Source organism: Callospermophilus lateralis, chromosome 7 (genome assembly GCF_048772815.1).
Source record: "Callospermophilus lateralis isolate mCalLat2 chromosome 7, mCalLat2.hap1, whole genome shotgun sequence".
Classification (NCBI taxonomy): Eukaryota; Metazoa; Chordata; class Mammalia; order Rodentia; family Sciuridae; genus Callospermophilus; species Callospermophilus lateralis.
Genome location: NC_135311.1, coordinates 139,604,470 through 139,627,754, shown reverse-complemented (window position 1 = coordinate 139,627,754; position 23,285 = coordinate 139,604,470). Strand labels below are relative to the sequence as shown.

Sequence of the window (23,285 nt, the reverse complement as noted above, 5' to 3'; positions counted from 1 at the left end):
ATTGAGGGTCCAGGAAGAGAAGGGTGCCCAGAGCCAGGGCACTGGAGGAGGCTGGCGGGTGGCGAGTGTGACCCTTTGGGCTCAGCCTGTCTGTGTGGGCCGAGTAGGCTGGGGGTCCCCTCAGCCAGAGCACACCGGGCTGGACGCCATGCTCACTCCTTCTCTTTTTTAATTGTGATGAAATACACATAACAGAGAACTTACCACCCATGACGTTTAGCACATCCACAGTATTATGCAGCTGTCACTGCCATCCAGGTCTTGCCATCTTCGTCACTCCAATAGAGATGCAGTCACTCCCAGGCCCCTCTTCCCACAGCCCCTGCCAATCCCCAGCTAGCATTCGCTCTCTGTGGATTTGCCCTTCTAGACGCTTCAAGTGGGTGGCCTCATACAGTGCGTGGCCTCTAGTGCCTGGCTTCTCTCTTAGCATGACATTTTCAGGGTCCATCCGGGTCACAGCACCACGTCCGAATGACCTTCCACTGGATGTACACATCCCGTGTATTCATGCATCTGTGGAACTTGGGTGGCCAGTGCCATTTCCATCCGTGCTGCTCTGAGCACTTGTGCCTGTGCTTTGGTGTGAGCACCTGTTTTCTCTTCTCTGGAGCCTCCTCTGCTCTTGCTTGCGCCTCCTGTGAATCTTCTGAGCCACACTTGATTCTGAGAGGTGGCGAGTGAGCAGGAAAGGAGGTGCCTGGGCTGGGCGCTGGGGCGCGGGATCCGGGAGCTGGCTGGGCTCAGCAAGAGCTTCCCCTTCCCTGGGCCTCAGTCTTCCCTGGAGAAAGGAGCTGCTCTGATCTCTGTCGCGGGTCCTCCTTGGGCTTTCGGGCTCTTGGCTTGCAGAGCTTCAGGGGAGGAGGGGCTGGACCCTGCTGTTCACAGCTGCTTCTGCTCTCAGCTGGGGCGTCTCCTCTGCCTTAAGACTCTTCAGCAGAGGCTTCCATGGATACACGCAGCCTTGCCTACTCCAGCGACACAAGGGCTCGCTGCAGCAGATGACCTCGTGAACCAGACCAGGGCCTCGGGTGGAAGGGGCCTGGTCCTCTGGAGGGGGATGCGTCGAGGGATGCTCAGTCTGCACTCGTGGTCCACCGCAGGGAGGTGGGCGGAGGGGCAGTCAGTGGGGAGCAGGAGGCTGTCCACACACGTTTCCTTTGTGCTCCATCCAGGGAATCCTGCTGTTCTTGAAGAAATTCAGGACAGTGGGCAAAGTGTGGGTTCTGGAAGCATCCCACATGGGTCTGGGTCCCAATTCTACAGGTACTGGCTGTGTGACCTTGGGCAAGTCACTTGATTGCTCTGTGCCTCAGTTTCCTCACTTGTGAAGTGGGCATGGTTCCTACCTCACAGTTTCTTGTGAAGAATAAATGGGATTATCCCCCATTAAGCCTAGAGCAGGACACAACCCTGGACAACACTTCACCATGTTAGCGTGACAATGATGACACAGAGGATGAAGTGTCACCCCCACCCTGCAAATCACCCCCACCTAGCCCAGCTGACCCTCCTTACTCTGAAGTTTTATGGCTCTCAAGTTTCTCTACCCCATTAAATGTCTACTGGGGTGTGTTCTTCCATCTCCCCAACCAGCTCCTAAGCTTTGAGGAGGCAGGTCTGGCCCTGGCTGCCCAGTTGGTAAGGGCCGTGGTTGGGAAGGCTGGGCAGCAGGGTCTGGGGTTGGAGAGGAGACCCAGACATGTGCAGGTCTGCTGAAGACCGCTAACAGCCTGTGACGGTCACTGGCGGTCAAGTCCAGGCCACTTGGGCGTGGCAGAGGTGGGACTGGGTGTTGGTGTTGGTTTCTTTTGCTCAGAGAAGCTGGTCTTAAGTGGGACAGATGCTTTTACTGGGGTCCTGGGTGAGTGTCCCATGGATTGGGAACAGCTGTGTATGTCTGGGGCGGAGGGAGTGGCTGGCAGCCACAGGCAGCTCCTAAGGGGCCTCTGCTCGCCTGCACAGCTGCTCGTCAGAGCTGCGGTGACCCTGAGTGACCCAGAGCTTCAGCACAGCTGACCCTGGGCAGTGCTGATGCTGCTGTATGTGCTGTACCCTCCGTGACTGTGAGCTCGTTAGCTACAGGCTTCCTTGTGGTCTCATTCACAGGCCGGCACATAGTAGGTGCTCAATAAGTGTCGATAGATACATGCTGAATTCAAAAGTGGCCCAGGGGACTTTCTCTTTGGAGGACAGTAGCAGTGGGAAGCCTTGCTGGGTGGGCTGAGTGATGGCTGAAGGATGTTAGTGAAGGTCTTCTGTGGATGCTCTGAGTCATCAGAATAGAATATGTCTAGGGGTGGCTGGGATGGTTGCACTGTGTACCCCATCTTCGGGGTCACTAAGGCATGATGCTGGGCAAGGATATGGATCAGAGGGTTCCAGTTGCTAAGCCTGTTCCTCTAAGTCTCCCGAGATTTGGGGAGAGAGTCGAGACACGGTGTTCACACTAACCACAGCCTGCTCTGAGTAGTTAGCGAAACCAGAGGGAGGCCAGCAGGTACTCCTCAGGGTGAGCAGTTATCCTAATGTTGACTTTCACTGTCTGCTAGCGGGGGCGAGAGGTGGGAGGGGCTGAGGGGTACACCCAGCAACAGGGCCTCTTCTGACCTGGGGCCATTTGGGCACATGCTACCTTATCGGGGGCCTCAGGACAGGTAGCTCACATCATGTAGACCTGGAGATGCTGAGATAAAGGGGCCCTTACTGGGGACAGGCTTTGCCAGCCAGAGTATTGTGACTCGCCATTCCCTGGCCTGGAAGGGGCTACTCTCTCAGTTCCATAGGAAGTTCCATAGGTAGGGGCTGCAGAGCCACGCTGTGTGTGGGACGATGGCCAGACGCTGGTGAGCGGTGGGGCTGGTACCGAGCTGGCGCTGCTTGCGGCCCGTGTGTGCCCGCTTCACCCCATGCTGCTTTCTCCTGCAGCGACTTAGAGTTGGTTAAATAACGGGCAAGTGCTCTCCAGAAACTGCTGTGCAGGGGGGGGGGGGGGGCTTTCGAGCTCTCACTTCCGCTGTCTTCAGAATAAGCACACACACCCTTGAGTGCGTGTTTATTTCCACACTGCCTGCCCTTCCCCCAAGCCCATCCCCTCCCGCCATCCGCCCGCTCCTCCAGCCATCTGTCTCACACACATTTATGAGAAACATCTCTGGCCCCAGGACACTGTAAGTCCCGGAGATACATCAGTGATGCCATAGTCCTGTCCTTCTGTGGTCGGATGGGCTATTATCCAAACAACCAGGCAATCAGAACTCGGGGCGTTGCACCCTCACCCCAGGGAGTATAGCCAGATATATTGGGAAATACAGAGGACTAGCCAAAGGAGGTGACACCCCCCTGCAGCAAGACCCCGAGGGAGATTTTCCTAAGGAGAGTAAATGAACTGTGAAAAGGCTTAGGGACAGAGGACATGTGCTGGTTGGTCAGTGACTTAATTTCTGATTTCTGTAGTGGAAACCGATGACAGCAACCTGGACGATGGGGGAGCTGTTCTTGCCATAGGCTGCTTCTTCCCTGGTTCCTGGTGCAGGCTAGTCTCCTGGTGTCCCTCACCAGCTGCCTCTCGGTAGTGGCTATTCTCCTTCTGTGAGGCTTGGTCTCCACCAGGGCCTCGGGCCTTCTGGCTGCATGACACCGTGGTGTTTTCTATGCTAACTGCTCTGCTTCCTGTTTTTGGTGGTGGTGCCTCCTTTTCTCTCAAGGCCAAGGGTAGTGTCTGTGGTCACAGGTGTCAACTCCTTTAGTCCAAGTCCCAGAGGCTGCTGGCCCTGGGCAGACGGGCTGCTTCGTTCTAAGGCAGCCTGGCTGTGGAGAGAGTGAGAGGGAGGCCTCTGCTCTGCACTCCCTGCTAGTCGAGGGCAGCAGCTCCGGGTTGTATCCCCACCAGGATCAAGGGAAACGTGTAAAGTCCAACCTTAATTTAACGTACGATCCCTGCCAATTTCGTGTTAGCAGATCTGTTTGGAGCTGGAAGTAATGGGCCATATCATGCCTCAGAGCTGGAGCAATGACTTATGCTGATGTCACCCACTGCCTTTTCACTGAAATTATTAATAAATCAGTAATTCTATCTGCAGTGATGCTGTTGTGTTTATAAATATTTAATTTACCTTCAGGTGCCCACATTTTCTCCCTCTTTGCCTTAAACTCGGCTGACATTGCTCTCCTCTGAAGCACTGCTCAGTAGATCAAGTTATCAGTAGTGGGAAAGGCTACTCACTTCTCTCCCTCCTCTCTCTGGAATAAGGCTTTATCTTTTCTTTTCCTTTTAATCTTTCTGTGATTTGGCTCAGGGGGTTGGGAATCAAGCTGAGAGAACGCGGCGTCTCTTGTGACAAAGCCGAAAGATTCGTCCAGCTTCAGAAAAACAGCCCAAACCTTCCACTCGACCTTGCCCAGGTGGAGACCCGTAGTTGGCATGTGCTTTTTCCCTCCTTCAGATTAATGCCATTTAGAACCTGAGAGTGTGTCTGATGTTTTCTTCCCACAGAGAAATATTTGTGTCCTTGCCATTGACTCTTCTTTTGAAACCCGGTGCTTTGATCATTGTCATAAGCAGGTTCAGTGGACAGGACTGGAAAATCAGATGGAAGCCGCGTCCAGGTGGCACATTTTCCTGGCAGAGACGGAGTCCAGCCTGGCAGAGGAAGACCGCGGCTGGCAGCGACAAAGCTTTCTTACTTCTCAGGGTCCAGCGTGAGCTAATTGTTGTTATTATCTCTTTATTCTTCTGTTTCAGGAAATTGCAGCTTATTTAATAACATTTGAGAAACACGAAGAATGGCTAACCACGTCCCCTAAGACAAGGTAAGGCCCCGGATCTTGCCGTTTTCCGCTACTTACAGTGAATGGATTGGTTGACTTTCACGGGTGACCTGATCTGGCCAGTCAATTCAGGCAACAGGTGGAAAACGCCGCATTGCGCCAGGTAGCCTGTGGCTCCGTGGTGCCGTTAGCTGCCCAGGCCGTTGTAGCCAGGATAACCAGATGGACTCAAAATGGCCCCGCTGCCTCTGAGCGCTCGAGCGCCGGTGCTGATGGCCAGGGCTGGACCCTTCCCCTGGGTTCCGGAGCCATTTTAGGCAGGGGCTGCAGGGGAGTTTATTTTGGGAAAGTGCCCCCTGCCACTAGTATTCTCCCCAAATGTACCTTTCAAAGAGAAACTGGCTCATCTGCCACTTTCATTTCAATGTGTTTTACACTCTGCAAGTCGACTTGCTCCTGATTTCAGGTGAGAAGCTCCCCAAATCAGAAGCAGTGGCTGAGTTTGTGGTTTATTATGCAGTAAATGTCCTTGAACCTACTAACTGCCACAAGCATTTAACTTCGCTTGCCACTTGGGAACGGAGGGAATTGTCGCCAACACCGCTGCCCCAGTCCTGCCAGCAGAGGCTGCCGCCCAGGGAAGTGTGGCTGGGATCAGCGCTTATGTTAAAGGCAGCTTCTTTCCTCGCCAACTCTGAAGTTTTTATTTTTGGTGTGTTACATTCTAGAGCTTCAGAAATGTGTGGCCACTCTCTTCCAACGGCCACAACTTTTCCACGGGCGGTGACAGGCCAGCTGTCTGTTAGCTGAGGGTGTTAGCTGGGGTGTGGCTTGCGGGGTGACTGGCCTGCAGGTGGGAATCTAAGAGGTGGAGTGCTGGCTGTCTCCTTGGACAGAAGCACAGCGTCTCCGGGATCGCTAGCTGGAACCAGGGTAGGGGTGAGGTGGGTCCTCTGCACCCTTGGTCACAAGCCTGATTTGGCTGGGCCAGGGAGGAAAGATCTGCCCCTTGAGAATGTTCACTTATTCAAGAGGTACTTTCAACTCCAACTTCCTCAGCTCAGGGGTTTTCTGGTTAGCATCCTTTAGATGAGGGCAGAATGTTCCATTTGGAGGTTAGGGATATTGAGGAAAGGGAGATCAGTGGCGGAAGTCCCCTTCCCCTGGGGTGGCTCTGACTCATGTGACTTTGCAGCCTGAGACATGGAGAAGAGTCCCTCTGCAGGTGTCCTTAGCACCTCAGCCTTCTGGAGCTGTGACTCTCCTTGATATAAAACCAAAAAATTAAAAAAAAATAAATATATAAAAACCAAATGGCTTACATCAGTCAGCTGTTGCTGTGGTAATGCTACGTAAGAAACAACCCCCAATGTAGTGACTTTATAATAACAAACTTTTATTTCCTGCTTGTGGGTCTGTGGTTGCCTGTGGCTTTGGATCCGGACTGCTCCATGCATATTGTTCTAGGACCTAGGCTGGGGAAGCTCCCTCTGTCTGGGACAACTGGTTCTCATGGGAGAGGCTGAGAAGCCCGAGGCAGCACATGCGGGTGAAGCTAAAACCCCTGTCGGGACGTGGCACTGGGTGTCATGCAGGCTTGCCGATCCACGGCCAAAGCAAGTCCATGGCCAACCCCAGCAAGAATGGGGCCAGGAAGGACACTCTTCTGAGGAGGGGCAGGAGTGGGGAGTGCAGAGTCATGGTGACACAGTCTGCCATTTGGTGGACTCAGTCACAGCCCAGACTGTGGGAAACCCAGCCCAGTCCTCTTCTGCCTTCTGAGGGCAGCTTCCAGGGCCGTCACCGCAGCCTGTGGCCATCAGAGCCAGCTGCGGGACTTGCTAGAACTCATGCTGCTGGGCTCCCCCGGTTTCTGACTCGCTGTTTGAACACAGCTGAGGGATGGACACAGGCCGTGGCATGTGCCGGGTCTGGACTCCCTTCCAGAAGCCCTGGCCTGGGTTCTTTGGGGAGAGGGAGGTGTGTGCTCTTTCCTGGTGGCCCTGGTGCCTGTCTCTGCAGCCTCCAGCCTCTCCAAGGCTCTTGGCTCCTCCATGAGAGGCTCCTCCAGTCTGAGTGGGAGGAAAGAGCTTCTCCTGAGCCGAGCAAGGCTCTCCGGAGTGTGCCGGCTTCAGACCCGCGCACTGGTGTGGGCTACAGCACTGCAGAACATCCAAGGCGAGGGTTTCACGGCATCCCAGCCTCCAGAATCTGGGTCTTGATTGAGAAGTGGAAGTCACTCGGGGACTTTTTGGGCTGTAACAGGAGCAAGAGACTTACTGTCCCAAGACACAGTGCATGCAGGGAGGAGAGGAAATGTGGGTTCCCGTATTGACGGGCTTGGGTTTGAGCCCTGGCTTTGTCACTCAGAAGTTCTGTGACAGTAAGAAAATCATGTCAGCTCCTTCAAAAGCTCCACTCCTTTTCCTTCATGTAGAAAGTGAGTTATGCTGACCCTGTCCTCACAGAGCCAGGGGAGGACTGCATGAGGGGACATTTGTGATCCTGCTTTGCACGTGTGAGGGTCCGTCATTCACAGGTGTCCCAGTTCCTCTGTCTGAAGGGCAGTCCCCAACCTGCCAGAGGCCCAGACTTCAGGAAGCATCTGCCAGAATTTCCCCAGGCCCTGGAAGGACAAACTCTTTTCCTAAAGGCAGAGGGTGGGGCTAGGCGGTCCTATTAGTATTATAATATGCTCTCAGTGTTTACACTTGAAAGCTTTGTGTCCCAGGAGAAGGAAAAGTTGCCTTCTTGTTCAAGGACCTTCCTAAATTAGTTGTTGAGTTGGGTTTGACTCCCCCACCCATCTCCGGTATTGAAATTAATTGGTGCAGTTAACTGCTGAGTTCATACAAACTGGCCTCCTGGTATTAAGGAATTAATGACACCAATACTCTGCTGAATGAGAAGGCAGCACAACTTCTGTTTGCCACCACCGCCGCCACTGCTAATTTCATTTTAGAAAATTAATAAAAATGAATTGCACCACTGACATTTATAGAGTTTCTTAATAAAATGATACATTGTTTGTGTGGAGGAATCCCTATTAAATTAATTGTTGTAATCAGTTCACATATAGATGTTGGTATAGGAGCTGCAGAGGGACCCACTGCTTGTCTCCAAGGCTTGCTGAGGGCTGGGGGTTATAAATAGAGCCCTTGCTCAGTTATTGCCCTAATTACAGAGTGGGCCCCGGAGCCAGCTCACCTGTTTAATAAGGAGGCCTACTGCTGGGAGTCCCAGGGTTGGGGGCTGGGGCAGCTGTGCTGCTGCCCCAGGACCAAGTGCTGAGTGTTCATGCCACTGTATTGCGCTATCAGCAGCTGGGGCCTTCATCTTGAAACATCACCCTTCAGGAAGTCTTTATTTGGCACTTGCTGTGTGCTCAGCACTGAGATAATTCCTCTTGGAGAGCTAGCTGAATGCCACACTCCAGGCCCTGCCCAGTGAACTTGGGATCTTGACATGAAGAGCATCCTCCCTCTGTCTGGAAGGTCCATCTGTCTCCTCTATCAGGCCTCATTGACCCCATACCCTCCCCCACAGAGGACCCTTCCCTCTCCTTTGCCTGGTTCTCAGGGCTCAGCTCACCTGAGGCACTTTGGGTTTCACAGTTGCTTTGTTGGGTTGGTTGATTCATGATCTGGCCTCTCAGGTTTGACTACCACGGGAAAGGGATCTTATGTTGGAGTGGTTCACAGGGTACCCCAAGCACCAAGAGCAGAGCCAGACGCACAATAGGCCCTTGACACACATTTGTGAAATGAGCAAGAACAGGGTAAAAAATGTAGAAAATGTGCATCTGTGTCTGTGCAGGAAGAGACCTGGCTTCCTCATGTTATTTCTTCTGGCCTATCTGGCACCAGCATTGGCCAGCTGACCAGGACTGTGTCCTGGGCATTTTCTCTAGGCTACCCGCTAAGTTTAAGTTTATTACCAGGGCTGGAAAGGTGTGTGATCCCCCTCCCAGGGCTGCACAGAGGGTGTTGGAGATGGAACTTGAACCCAGAATGATCTTCCTGCAGAGCCCCTAACCTGCCCCTCATGTTGCACCTCCACTGTCCAGAGTGAGTATGGGGACCAGATGGTAGCCCAGGATATGGCTCCACCATCCCTCTGCAACTCCCTTCACGAATTCTGAACCAGCCCAGAGACCCAGGCAGCATGGGCAGGGCCTCCCTTTGTGGGCGAGGGTGGCCTGGGCATAACAGCCAGTGGCTTCCTGCACCTCTCTGGGACCAGGTTTGGCTCCCAGGCAGAGGCCATGCAGAACACACACCGCCACGGAGCAAGGCCTCTCCACCTTGGGGCTGCAGCAGAGCTGAACAGGGTGCAGGCAGCAAATGCAAAACCGAGCAATCCCTGCCATTCATTTCTCCTCCCCTGGGAAATGGAGAACCTTCTGTGGACACGCAAGCTTCTAGATCGAAGGGAAGGCATATCCTTCCCAGGAATCCTGCTGTACCAGCTAGAAGGAGGCTGGAAAATGCTATTAATTGTCTAATTAATTAATTGGATTGATACAGATAGCACCTTAACACTGATGCACTAAGGTCTAGTAATAGAATCTTCTATAATGAACACTAAATGGTGCTTTGTCAATAAGCAGTGAAACCAGAGTAGCAGGAGGTGGAAGGGAAGGAGGAGAAGCAGCCCTGAGAGTCAGGAAGACGCAGGGGCATCCGGGCTACCCTGCTCCTGGGTTTTCTTGACCCATGTCCTGGCTCTTCAAGTGCCTGGAGCCGTCCGCCGCGGTCTTGTCTGCGGCCCGTCGCCAGCCTCCTTGGGCGCCTGGATGTCTGTGGATCTCAGACTCCTCCTGGCTCCTCCCTCTTCCCTGCTGCCCCGCTGGCCTGCTTCTTCTGACTTCTCTGGTTCCCACGAGGGCTGTCTCCTTTTTAAGGACGCCAGAGCACAGTCCTGGTGCTCCCCAGGACTCCTCGCTCCCCTTGTGCCCTGGATCTAGTGAGTGCCCACCAGCCCTGCCTTCCCTGTGGAGTCCCCACCCTTGTGACCCTGGGGTGGCCGAGGTGGCTCTGGCCCCTCCTTTCTAGGATGGCTCCTTCTGCCTTTCCTAAAACACAGTTTGTGCCCCCCAAAATGCTTCTCCCCGGACCTCAGGCCTTGCTGTGTGCTGGATCCAGCTCCCTGGTGCCGCACTGATGAACTTATCGTGGTCATTCTGTCTCGACTTGCCCCTCCTCCACAGCTGGGAGGTGCTTACTCTCTCTGGACACATCTTCCCTGTCCCCACTTTTGCCTTCACTTGGCCACAGACCTCGTTTTGGTGCCTGATGGCCATCTGACCCATGCTGGTGTTATGCTCGAATTCAGGACCCCCAAAGACCACCAGAGACCCAAGATCGATGCAAGCAGCAAAGAGGTGTTTATTGCGAGCTAGCTCGGTCCTCTGCATGCACACACAGCAACTGGTGACGCAGCCCAGGGTTTGCAGCAGTTGTATACATTCTTTGGAGAGGGCAGGGACTTCACATACATCATAGCAAATCATCACACGCCGCGGGAAAATCAGATAACAACTCTAAAACATGATCAGCACATTCACTGGCGGGAACAAGTTGGGTAGGGGTGATTGGTCAGTACAAAAGGGGTATTCATTTGAACTGATTGGTTTAAGCCAAGAGGGGTGTACGTGCTGAACTACATGGTTTCCCAATATGTTATCAACCACCATAAACTACTGGGGGTCATCTGGCATCCTGGGTATTTCCCTGTCTCATGCTGATTGGTGGCTGCTAGGGGGCTGCTATGGGTCCCCACCTAGCCTGACTGAGTCAGGAACACTTGGCGCAGCAGATCTCTCCTGTAGATAAACAACTTAGCAGAGTGGGAATGTGCCTAGGAGTGCTCTGTGGGTTTTTCCAAGGACAAAGGTCATGTCCCTTCCTTGGACAGCTTTGCTCTGAGTAGAGGCTGGTTTTTCACTGGAACCTTCTGAACCAGCAACTGCAGGAAGCACTTCCTCTTGTCCACAGCCTGCACCTGCTCCATGACTTGGATGTCCTCAGGGTGGGAGTCTTGCCTCCCAGGGAGGGGGCCGGTCTCCAAGGGCAAGGTCATGTTACTGTCCCTTTGTTGGGGTGGGTGTGTGGGCAGCCTGCAGTCATTGCCCACAGCAGCTTGCCCAGGAGAGGGGGCCAGCATCGGGTGCTGCAGCAGAGGGTTCCTTTCCCTAGAGCCCTGGGGCCCCACTTCTCGGAGCCAGGGGCTAGTGCCAGTCTGTGAGTGCAGGCCTATGCCTCTGGCATCGATTTTGCCCAGCTTCAGTGTAAACAGTGCAGGGATGTGACCTTGTGGCCACCTTTGAGGCACCACCTCCTTGGGATAGGAGCCAGGGCTTTTCTAAAGAAGTCCTCATTCCTGATGAGGCTTTTTGAGTGGCCAGAGTAGAAGTGCAAAAATTAGCATGAAGACATCATTTGGATGATTAAGAAAGTCCCCAGAGCTACAAAGGAATGAGACCCAGACCCCTCCTACCACGCGGACGAAGCCCAGTGTTGTGTGAAGTGCAGAGCTGGCACAGAGGGCAGGTGCTGCAGGGGTCTCTTTCTATGGGCCATCGGAGTGGCTGGGTTTGAAGACTCAGCGTGGTGGTGACGGGCCGGGGAGGTGGGCAGTTGGTGTGTAGGGGGACAGTTTCTGTTGGAGAAGAGGAAAAAGTTCTGGAGTGGATGGAGGCGCTTAGTGCCACTGAACTGTCCACTTACAATGGTTAACTTCGTAAATTTTATGTCAGATGTGTTTTTCCATAATTAAAATAATTCTCAGAGTTATTCTGTAGCTCTTTTTCAGGTGTCTTGTTGGCAGAGTGGGTGGGGAAGGGGACTGGCCCTGTGTGTGGGGGGTGGGTGTAGGGGACGCTATTGGGGCCCAAGTCCGTGAGGGCAGTCTCACACCCTGATCATTTCAGGGACTCTGTTCTGCAGAACCGTAAGTGAAAATGGGGCCAGCCATAATTCAACATGGTGACCTTCGCTTACCCTGACTTGGGGATCTGCTCTCAAATTAACAGAACGTCGTGTCATGTTGCAGGCATTTCAACATGTGCCCAATGCACGGAGCAAATCCAACATGTCCATACTGTCACCATTACCCAAACAGCAACTGCAGCCTGAAGGACCCCCAGAGCCCTGGCTGCCTGGGAACGACCGCAAGGCACCTGTCATGCTGTTCATATGTGTTTCCAGGATGAGGCAGGGAATTGGCTGTGACCTGGGTCCTGATGAAGTGTCTGGGAGCGTCTGTACCGTGCCAGGGTGTCTCAGCTCCATGTGGAAGTGGGTCTGTCCTGGGTCCGGTTTCTTCACTGGGAATCACAGAATACAGAGGGCCAACAGCAGGGAGACCAGGAGAGCGTCCTGATGGCCTCTGGGTCCAGAAGAGTGCCGAGGCAGGCCATTGGCTGCCTAGCCAGGGGTTGGGCTTGGAGGATGGGCGAGCATCAGGTGCCCGCAGTGGTGCTTAGCGGGTTGCTAAAATGGCAGTGGCAGCCATGTGTGCTGGTGGCCCTGGCAGGAGCACTGAGGGTTGGCTTCACCCCACTCCTCAGAGCCAGGGGTGCAAGTGCTGGATGTGCTGGTGGAGCCCGCAGCGGCGTTGATGTTGGTGTCTCCAGCTCCTCTGGGTTCAGACGGCTGCGAGCTTCTGACTCCTGTCTGCGTTTTCTTTTATTATTTTAATTTTATTAAAAATAAACACATACATCTGTGGTGCTTCCTAGGAAATCAGGGCTTGCTGCGGGGAAAGGGAGCTGGCCCTCGGGCCCTACGTGTTGCAAGGTGGGAAGGCGTGTTCTCTCAACAAACCTCCTTTTGCAATTCATAAGTTTCTGTGTAATGAGTAATTACCAAATCATGTGGGTATTCTAGGCTGGAGATTCTCCCACCGTTCTCAGCTTGGCTGGGAGGTATTGCTGGCTTTGCTATTCTTAGACTTTCCACAGTCCTTTATTATGGAGCTGTCTAAAAAATTCAAAATAAACCAAAAAGAAAGGAAGGAAATCTTTTCTGGTTCTTAAATTCTACTGCATATCCCAATTTCCACCTGAACCTTAGCTTGGTGTGGTATGTGTGTCGATGTGCACACACACACACACACACACACACACACACACACACGTTAGTAGAACACATACACACATATAATACATAGATGGTCAGGCACAGACATGAAACATACAGACACATCTATGTCCACATATGTGGGCACAAATACACAGCATAGAATATGTGCACGCATACAAAGTACAGACACATATACATATAGACACACATAAATCTCTCTCTCTCTCTCTCTCACACACACACACACACACACACACACACACACATACACACACACCTCTTCCTGAGTGGACACTGTTCTCTTGTAAGAAAGTGTTTTGGGGAAAATTTTCCTTCCATTCGTTCTATGATTTAATAAGCAGGTGCTCATTTGGGTAGAGGAAAATTTCTCCAAAAAAATTAATTCTTCTGTCCTGGCTGTTTCTGACCTCACCCAGTGAGGAACTTCCAGTTAATTAAGCTGTTCAATCTGAGGTGACTCTGGGGGAGATGGGGCTGTCTTGTCCCGGAGGGGATAGTCTGGTGGTGCCCGAGAGGGAACTCACTGAAGCAATCCTGGGTTTGCTCTGTGACTTCCGCTCGTTCCCCACCCAGGATCTGTGGGAATTCTGGCACACACCTTTGTGCTCTTCCTGGCCACTTGGCAGGCACAAGGCTTTTTGACTAGTGAAATTGAATCTGTGTGCAAGACGGCAGCTGGTGCCTAGGCTGAGGTTAGGATCCTCTCTGCCAGACTTGGGGAAAGTCAGAGGGCAAACTTGGAGGACATGGTGCTGCGTCTCCAGCCCACACGAATGCGCCATCTGCACACAGTGCCACACCCACGGGTCTGGGCCCGTCTGCCTCCTCTGTCAGGGGTTCATGTGATTAACCCAGTTCCCAGTGTTGGGAGATGCAGCCTCCAGTCTGGGGCTGTTTGGGCCCCTCCCAGGGTGATAGTGAGCCCTTTTATTCCTGAATTGCGGCCCCAAATCTTTCCTGGGTAGTTGTTGGGCAGCGTTTGCCTTTCGACTTGTTCTGTGAATTATTGGAGTTCTTGTGCCTGGTGCTGCTCTGGACATTGGGACAGTGTGGTGACCAAGAGGCTAGACTGCCACGAGTACAATTTTGAGGAGGTGCCATGAGAGACGAGTCCAGGGAAGGGGCTGGAGGGAGGGGAATGGTCACGGGCTGCTTCCCCAGGGCTGAGCTTTGGTCAGAGCTCTGTTGAGTGCACACGTTCACAGGGAGCTGGTCACCCCTGGCCGTGGCTGTGTGGCCTGCACAGAGCTGAGGCAGGAAGGCGTTGGTAGCGCAAGACTGGACCGTAAGCCCTTATAGCTGGAGGTCGTGGTTCCTGATGGACTCTCTGAATGGGGCAATTCAGTGAGCATGTTGGTTAACACCACAGCCTGGTTGCCCTGGAGGTGGAGAATTGGACAAAGGACTGGAAACACGGGAGTGGAAGTAGGAAGAAACCCGGGTGTTTTTAGGTTCCTTTGCAGATGTCCATTTTACTGATGGGAAAACTGAGGCTTCGTCTCTCTGGCAGCATGAGAAGACACAGTGGAGTCTGGCCACAGAAGAACTAGCTGGTAGCACAGAAAGGGAGCTGGGCCACCCTGAGGAACTGGCGCTCAACAGCTCGTGGCCCAAAGCTTTGGCTCCCCGAATTTCAGGTACTCCCCAGCGTTTGCCTGATGCCACATCCTCCCCTTGGCATTCTGTTCTGTCTTCTCTGTGTGCTCTGTCCCTCCTCTGAAATTGGGGTTCTGGCTGTGCCTGGGTGGTGACATCTAGATGGAAGGGCTGTTGGCTCAGCTAGTCTCTCATCGGGCTGTTTGTATGTTAGAAAAATGTTGGCGACAGGGAGACCCGATGGATAACAGAATGCAGGGGACACACTCCGCAAATAGCTGCCAACTGCGGGGTCTTCTTTGGCTGTCGTACAGAACTCCACGGTGAGCAGGATCTCTCCCTTCACTTCCTGAGGGAGTGCTTTGGGTCTGTTTTGAGGGAGGCATCCTGGCCTTAACCCCAGGTGTGCGTCCAGTCAGTGTGCCTGGGGCTGCCCAGAGTCTCGCCATTTCTCTGGAGCTTAATTTCCTTAGCTGGTGCCAGAGGGTCTGCAAGGATACGTATGAGTTTTGCAGTTTATTAATTTTGCATTAAATAATTAATAGTAAAGTTAATTGATGAATTATTCAATTTTCAGGTAAAATGGGATGATAAATATTCATAACTTATTTTATTAAGGGAATTTTCATTTCCTATGTCATTAAATCTAGATTAACTAAGGCTGATTTTAAATGAAGATTGAAAACAATTGTGCTTTGGAATTAATTTACTAAGTTAAGGTCATTGCTTTGTGAGTTTACCCCTTGCCAGAAAGTTAGGGCTCATCCTCCGGAATGTGTTCTGAATTCACAGAAAACATGTCGCGATCAGTTTAGGAAAATCCCTCAGGTCTGATGGGGACTTCCCCAGGAAAGGCACCTAGGTGGCTGTGGGAGTGGCTGGAGGGACCAGCAGAGCCTTGCCCCTTCCTTGGCCCCTTCCTGCCTTCTACTGAGCTTGGCTCTTGCTTTGAACTGTCCGTTGTTTGTTTGAAAATTGCAAGACAATGTATTATTAGCTCAGATCAGATGCCATGTGGGTGTAGATGCAGGTGAAGGATGATAAGTGAATGTCCTCAAATCATGTAAAAGTAACCCTGGGTTTTCCCGCAGAGCTCTAGGAGGTGTGCACTGGGATTTCCTCTCTGTTAACTCTCAGTCAAGGGTTGAGGGCAGCCCTGTTTTTATTTGTTTTCTATCTGATTTCTTCCAGATCTACTTTATGTTAATTTGCAAAACTGCTCAGAGTGCAGACCCTCGGAGGGGTGCTGAAGGCTTTCTAGCACCCTGCGGGCGGGTTTCTGACTTGCAAATCCCCTTCTGATCTGGCATCTCAGTCCTCTCAGCCCTGCCAGTAGGTGATGCCGATGGGGAATACGCGTAGGCAGAGGGAGAGGAGGCTGGGGAGGAGGAGGAGGAGGAGGAGGAGGAGGAGGAGGGAGAGAGGGAGGAAGGGGGAAGGGGAGAGAGCACGTCACACTCCAGCGCTCTGTGCTGCTGCTTTCCTCCATTCATGGGTGAGAAAACAGACTCAGAGACCAAGGTCACTCAGCTAATTAGCCGGAGGGTTGGACTAGAGCCCAGGTCTTTCTGACTCACATTCGAGTGCTTCTTTCAACTTCAGTGTCTTTCTTCGTGGTTTAAAATAATCCTGACCACCCCGAGCTGCGGCACCTGGACGGCTTCTCCACGTCACCAGTGTTCCTTGTAGTGTCCACTGGGCCTTGTTTGCTTGGAGGAAGCAGATCCCACATAAGCCTTTGCCTCGGAGGAGAGCGTGTGATCCTATCTCATGGAGCTGCCTTCCTAAAATCATCCCTAATTGGCTTGGAAAGTGACTTCCAACAGGCAGATGGCTTCATATCTCACTTTCTGGTGTGACTGGGGAGCCCCGGGATTAGATCTGGGCCGGGCGAGCAGTCTGGTTAACTTGGAGGTTCGGATTCTATTCCTGCTGTGCCGACGGAGGTGGCTGCCTCTGGGGAGGTGGTGTCAACCACCAGCAGCAGCCTGCATCATTAGGGACAGCGATGGCAGGTTCAGGGAGGGGAGGGGGCACTGAAAGGTAATTCCACAACATCTAGCATTTGTCAACAAGCCGTTTTTGAGTGCCTGCTGCATGCCTAGGTTTGTGGTAGGCACCATGAGGTTGCAGAGGCAGGAAACAACATGGCCCCTGATCTAATTGGAGAGCCAAGTCACGCATATCTGAGATAACTGGAGAGCAATTCTCAGACAGCACACGCAGCGGGCCTGGGTGTGTGTGTGTGCGTGTGTGTGTGCGTGCACGTACACAGAGCTGTAAGGAAGAATGCAAAGTGGGGCCAAGATCAATTGGATTCAATTGATTTCATTGGGCAAAACAGCACAGCAACATTTGTAAGGGTGAATTTTCATCAGAAAACCGTGAACTTTGGTGGTTGGTGGGGGGCCAATGTGCCCTGATGAGGTACAGGAGAGACGACACTTGGACTGTTCTCATCTTTAAACCACCCAGAGAGCAGATTAATTGGTGGCTTTGGCATCAACAATTATAGAGTTCTAGAGGCCTCAGGATGCAAGATGCAGCGAAATCTGGACGTCCCAGAGGGAATGGCTTCAGGAGGCGGTGCCACGCAGGTGTCTTCTCTGTGTCCCGGCTGCCGGCAGTCTGATAGGGGATGGATAAATAGCCATGCCGACCCCACTGATCGACCAAGTGTCCTGAAGAGCTGACTTCAAGGGCACAACCCACCCCCATTCACCGAGTGTCTGCGGGCTCTGGAGGCTGAAGCGCCTTCCCAGGCGGGATCTGATTTGGAAGCTGTTAGTCCCCCTGCACCCAGGCAGCTCCCAGGACCTCGGGCAGGGCATATGCAAGGTCACTCTGTGGGGTCGCTGGGATCATGCTGGCTTCTTCCTTCACTCAAGAGCCAGCTCCTCACCCAGGCACTTTGCCCCTCCCCTGCCCTGGGACATTCCATAGTAACTGGTCACATGAGGGAGTTTGCTACGGCTTGTCACGTCTGCTGCAGTTTCTTTCTTGGGTTTGAGCCAGTGGGTACAAACTGTGCTCAAAGGAAGGGATGGTGCGAGGGTCACCCTCAGCAGCAAGGATCAGTGGGGCCCACTCAGGTGGCACCTACCACAGTCGCGCGTCACACAGGACGGGGCAGGCCCAGAACTGAGGCTGGGCAAGCGCTGCCCCGTTTCTGGCACTCACTCTCCTTCTCTTAAGATGGTGGAGTGCTGGGCACGGTGGCACGGGCTATGATCCCAGTGCCTCAGGAGGCTGAGCAGGAGGATCGGAATGCAGAGCCAGCCTCAGCAAAAGCGAGGTGCTAAGGAGCTCAGTGAGACCCTGTCTCTAAAGAAAATACAAGATAGGGCCGTGAATGGGGCTCAGTGGTGGAGGGCCCTGAATTCAATCCCTGGTATCCCACCCCACCAAAAAGGCTGGGTTGGATTAATCATGGAAAGGTGATGTGGGACCCATAAATGCTCAGGGTAGACCTGCCTAACCATGACACACTCTTTCTGTGGGCTGGATTCAGCCTCAGAAGCCCCAGCCAGGTGCTCTGGCCCCACCTGTATTCCTAGCTACTTGGGAGGCTGAGACAGGAGGATTGCAAGTTTGAGGCCAGCCTGGGCAACATTAGGAGAGCCTGTCTCAAAATAAAATAAAAAGGGCTGGGAATGTAGTTCAGTCATGAAGCACCCCTGGGTTCAATCCCAACTACCAAAACAAAATGAAAACCTTCCTAACATGGCTCTTGATTGGACAGCACTGGGGTCAAAGTCCCTTTGTCATCCTATGTCATCCTGTGTTTACCGTGCCCCAGACCAGGAGTCAGATGCTATCATCAAAAAGGGTTCCATCATCCCCACGCCCGCCAGGGCGGGAAGGCTGAGTCCTCTGTGTTTGGAGACTGTGTGGCCCACACAGTTGGGGACAATGCTATAGCCTAGCCATGTCCTTCTCAGATAGAACCTGGCCTCCAGATGGGTGACTTAGAGGGGTGACAGGTGGGTCTGAAGCCCAGTGTGGGGAGGGCTTGACGGGGCATTTTTATTGGTGGGTGGTGGTGGGCTCAGCCCCACATCTTCTGTTTGGCTCCCTCTGGGGCAGACGTGGCCTCTGGTGGGCTAGGAAGGGGCCTGGGTGCTTCTGGAAAGGAGCTCAAGATGGCCGGGTGCTCCTGCATCCAGCTCACCTGACTTTCAGGTGGTTCACTCGGTCCCTTTCTGGGTAGCGCTCTGGGGCTCCAGGTGATGGCTTAATTTGCCTGTGGAATCTTGATACCACCCAGGCACTGGCTTCCGGTCGCTGCTGGGGGCGTCCTGTTAACAAGGAGCAGGACGCATTTTCTGGGCCGGGTAACCTTTATCCCAGCCCATTAGGATTTTCGGCCCCCACCCCAGTTTCTTTTCCTGGAGGGCTGGCGTGCTCAGAGGCAGTCTAATAGACATCGATTTGCAATGATTTTTAGCCACTGTGCTTCAGGAGAGTCGAGGAGCCCATAATTAATCCTCACAACGGCTCATCCCTTTTGTTTGAAAATGACCTAGTAGCTGAATCGCTCCAGCAGGCCGGGCCAGCCTGACCCAGTTCAGCTCCCTGCCTTCTGTGGCTTCATTCAAAGGAGTCAGCTATGAATTATTCAGCCCTGCTGCAGGGGAGCGTGGGGCCCCTGTTGTAATAGTCAATCAGCAGCCGGGGAGGACAGCGTCACTTTCACAGACAGGGCTGCACGCTGAGAGGCAGATGAGTGAGTGTTCTTCGAAGTTGGGTTGGACCCTGCCTTTTCACGGAAGCTGGCCGCCCTCTGATCTCAGAAGGACGGCGCTGCTGCTGAGGCTGGTCCATGATCCCTGAGGCCTGGTGCTCTTCCTGAGCCCACAGAAAACGACCTCCCGGCCCCTCCCAGTGTGGGACTCCCGAGGGACCCCTGTTCCTGTTTCCTCTGAAGCAAGTCCCAGGGCGTGAGGGGGTTGCAGCCGCTCCACCTACTAGCTGAGGGTTCTGTATGCCGACCAGTGGAGTCTCATGGCCCCAAACCACGGAGCAGCAGGGCTCGCTCCTTCTGGGGGACCAGAGGAGAATCCTCCCCTTCTTTGTCCAGCTGCTGGAGGCCGCCCACCTTCCTGGCTCCTGACACTTCCTCCATCTTAAGAGCCAGCCCTGCAGAATCCCTCTGTCTCCCACCCCTGCCTCTGTCCTCCTGTAAATCACTTTTCAAGTGATTTAACTGGGCCCATCTGGATAATCCAGAATCACCTCCCAGCTTAAGATCAGCAGTTTACAATCTTAACTCAGCCTGCCACCTTAATTCCCCTCTGCCATGTGACCTAACATACGGGTTTCCGGGATTAGGACGTGGCCATCTTTGGTTTTATGGAAATTTCTATTGAAAAGAAACTCCCAAGGGCTTCCCTGAGCAGGCAGTCTGGTCTAATTTAAGAATTAAGCCCATCTTAATTCTGCCGTCTGTGCCAGGAGAATGATGTTGACTTGGGATAGCAGGTGTATGGGGACAGTCGCTTCACCTCTCTGAGCCCACGAGATGGTTCATGAATACCTGCCGGCCGCCGTGAAGGGGGATGGGGTAGCATGAGGAGGGGGTGGCACCAGGAAGCAGCCCTCACGTGGTACGGCTATTGCGTCCCTCTGTCTTCAGGCGACTGTGGCACCTCTCTGGTGGGAGGTGGCTTCCTCTTACTGGTGCCTTAGCTGGAGCCTATGTGGGGGAGGCTGGGGGTTGCTTGTGGTATCCGGGTGACGTGGAAGCAGGTGTATTTGGTGCAGAACAGAGCCCTTGGCTGCCGGGCTGGTCCCTTGATGGCTCTCACATCTGGCTTCCTTCAAACCCATGTACTTACATCTAGGGTATTGTGCCACGTGTCCACAAGGGACACGGACTGACCAGGCTGACCTTTTCCCGTGCCTTCGTCAAGGTTCCTCTGGATGATCTTGATAATTTCCACCTCTTGATCAGTCTCTTAGACCCCTTACAGGGTTGGCCAGGGCACCCTGGTTTTTCTTGCTGTAGCTGGTGCAGGTGGAGATCACCTCCCCATTTGGCAGTCAGGGACGAAGACTTCAGTGACCTGATGACCTGACTGACAGTAGCTGAGCTGAAAGCTGAGCCCAGGTCTGAACGCCTTCCTGTCTGGGTTCTAGTTCCTTCTTCCATAAATACCCAGCAGATGCACTGGCTTTCGATAAGCCGACCTCCTTGCCCCTCTGTCCCTTTCCCTTTGTGGTGGCACATTCTGCAGGGCGACTTTCCTACTTGCACACTTTTGATCTTGACACATGAAGGGCCGAGGTCACAGCCTCTTGGAGGCGAGTCTCCCCATTGGCTGCAGGGTTTCTCTGGGCTCCAGGTCTCTAGGGCTCTTTTCCACTGCTCTCATGTGACCCAGGGACTTTGTTGACCTCCCCCACTTTCCAGACCTCACTTCCTGCATGGGGGGGGGCAGCTTTGCTTTATGGGCTGTGCAGTCGAATGTGTCAATGCGGTGCCTCGGGCTCCCCGCCTCCCCGTCAGTGCCAGCCCTCCCGGCCAGCCTCACCACCTCCTCTCTGTGCAGCCAGTCTCTTCTGGTCCTTGCACACTGGGCTCCCAGCTCACCCCAGAGAGCTGGTTTAGCATCAGTGCAAGAAGCAGCAGCTTGCTGAATTGCAGCGTGTGCAGATGAATTATTCAGTGAAACTCAGTCTAACTTTATTAAGCCTGGAGTCATCCTTCTCTGTCAGAGGCACAGACAGAGGCTGGGTCAGGCCAGGGGCCTCCCAGGGCCTGAGGATGGTGGCTGGCCCAGGGCTGAGCTCCCCCCCGGGCTCCAGTGGGCTGCGGTGAATGCCCTTGGCCTCGGGCCTGTGTGGTCCTGCAAGCAGATGGGGCCAGAGGGGCAAGAGAGTAGTGGGAAGAGGAGCGAGGGAGGCTCCCAGGAGAAGGGTGTCTCCACTCGGCCCCCTTGGCCCAGAGAGGATCTGGGGCCAGAGTGGCTCAGGTCAGGATGCCCAGGGCCACACTGAGAGGAAGGAAGGACTCAGGCGAGACCTCCCCACAGACAGGCCAGGGCAGCACATATTTATTCATGATATTTAACATCATAATAAAGTTAAAGAGTTTGTGGCATTTTAAATGCCTTACAGATTAATTTATATTCTAACATGGTAACGAGGAAGCGGCTTTTGTCCAAGAGGTGAGATATGCAAAAATAACCTTTAAGTTTCTCATAATTAACCTTTAATGGGATTCTCGCACTTCAGCAATATATTTTATGCTTCAAAACTGCAACAAACAGAAGGCACTGCGTGTTCCCTGCATCGAGAGCCAGCCACGTGAGGCTGCTTTGACGTAGGCGCTTTGGCCCCTCCGTCTTTTGGTCCAAGTTCACTTGGGAGGCTAAAGGAGCGATCGACTCGGGGCCCTGGGCCACACCAGCCTGTCTTTTGATCCATCCACAAGCCACAGCTTCTGATTCTTCAGGGCACGTCCTCCCTCTTCTCAGCCCCTCCAGCCACAGCAGGGTGACTCTTCGTCAAAGTCCTCTTTAGATGATTCTGCAGAGTGCCCAGCACGGGCCAGGGCCCTGCCCTGCCTTCCTAGTAGGGGCTGCAGATACCCAGACCACAGCGACAGAAACCAGGACAGAGGGTGCCACCGCTCTATTCCAGGTGTCCTCTGTATTTGGTCAGGGCTCTCCAGGGAAAAAACAAGTGTGTGTGTGTGTGTGTGTGTGTGTGTGTCAATGTGTGTGTGTCAATGTGTGTGTTGTGTGTCAATGTGTGTGTGTTGTGTGTCAATGTGTGTGTGAATGTGTATGTGTGAATGTGTGTGTGTGAATGTGTGTGTGTGTGTCAATGAGGTGAACATATACACACATTCAATGTGTGTGAATGTGTGTATATGTCAATGTGTGTGTGTATGTGTGTGTATGTGTGTGAATGTGTGTGTGTCAATGTGTGTGTGTCAATGTGTGTATGTGTGTATGTGTGTGAATGTGTGTGTGTGAATGTGTGTGTGTATGTGTGTGACTGTGTGTGTGAATGTGTGTGTGTCAATGTGTGTATGTGTGTGAATGTGTGTGTGAATGTGTGTGTGTGAATGTGTGTGTGTGTATGTGGAGACCCAGGAGAGCGGGCGGCTGGAGGCCTGGGGGCAGGGAGCTCACGGTTCCATCCCCAAGCCCCCCCCCCCCCCCCCCCCCCCCCCCCCCCCCCCCCCCGCGACTTCAGTCTGGTCTGCTGCAGTTTCAAGTGCCTCCTGAAGTCCCTGTGTGAAGGCGTGAAGGCGTGTTTCCCAGCTGGTGCTCCTGGAGGTGGTGGGATGTGTAAGAGGTGGGGCCTGGTGGAGGCCTTCTGGTCACGGGGGTGTGTCCTTGAAGGGGATAGTGAGACCTCAGCCCCCTCCTGTTTCTCTGGTTTTGCATCTTGGCCATGAGGTGAGCAGGCTTGTTCTGCCGTCTGCTTCCCACCATGAAGTGCAGCCTCAGCACAGGCCCAAAGCAACAGGGCCAACAGCCCCTGGGCTGAAACCTCCCCAACTGCGAACCAAATTAACCTTTTCTCTTTGTAAGCTGACGCTCTAAGGTGTTTGTTATAGTGACAGAAAGCAGCCCACACAGAATCCAAATGCCAAAAGAAGCTCAATCTCCCCACGCCAGGAGGCCAGACAGGAGGGGTCCCTTTTACTCATGAAGATGAGCCTTTCTGTTCTATTCAGGCCCTCAACTGTTTAGACAGGGCCCACCCACATTAGGGAGGAACTTCTGCCTGACTCAGTCTACCAACCCAAATGTCGATCTCATCCAGGCAGATGGTCTTCCCCGTCTAATCAGAATACAA

The 23,285-nt window shown here is 53.3% G+C and overlaps 1 protein-coding gene across 2 annotated transcripts in view; it reads left to right on the top strand.

The window, feature by feature from the left end:
• The window catches only part of Camta1 (calmodulin binding transcription activator 1), a 762,517-nt gene that overhangs the window by 254,747 nt on the left and 484,485 nt on the right, over positions 1 to 23,285 (top strand). Inside the window, exon 5 of one of the 2 annotated variants that reach the window (XR_013091868.1) lies at positions 4,745 to 4,767. Coding sequence is in view for 1 of the 2 variants with exons in the window: in XM_076861374.2 (XP_076717489.2) it covers positions 4,745 to 4,812 (68 nt within the window). In the remaining variant the exon portion in view is untranslated. Of the gene's footprint in view, positions 1 to 4,744; positions 4,813 to 23,285 lie in introns of those variants that run through there. The other variant, XM_076861374.2, reaches the window with a different exon arrangement.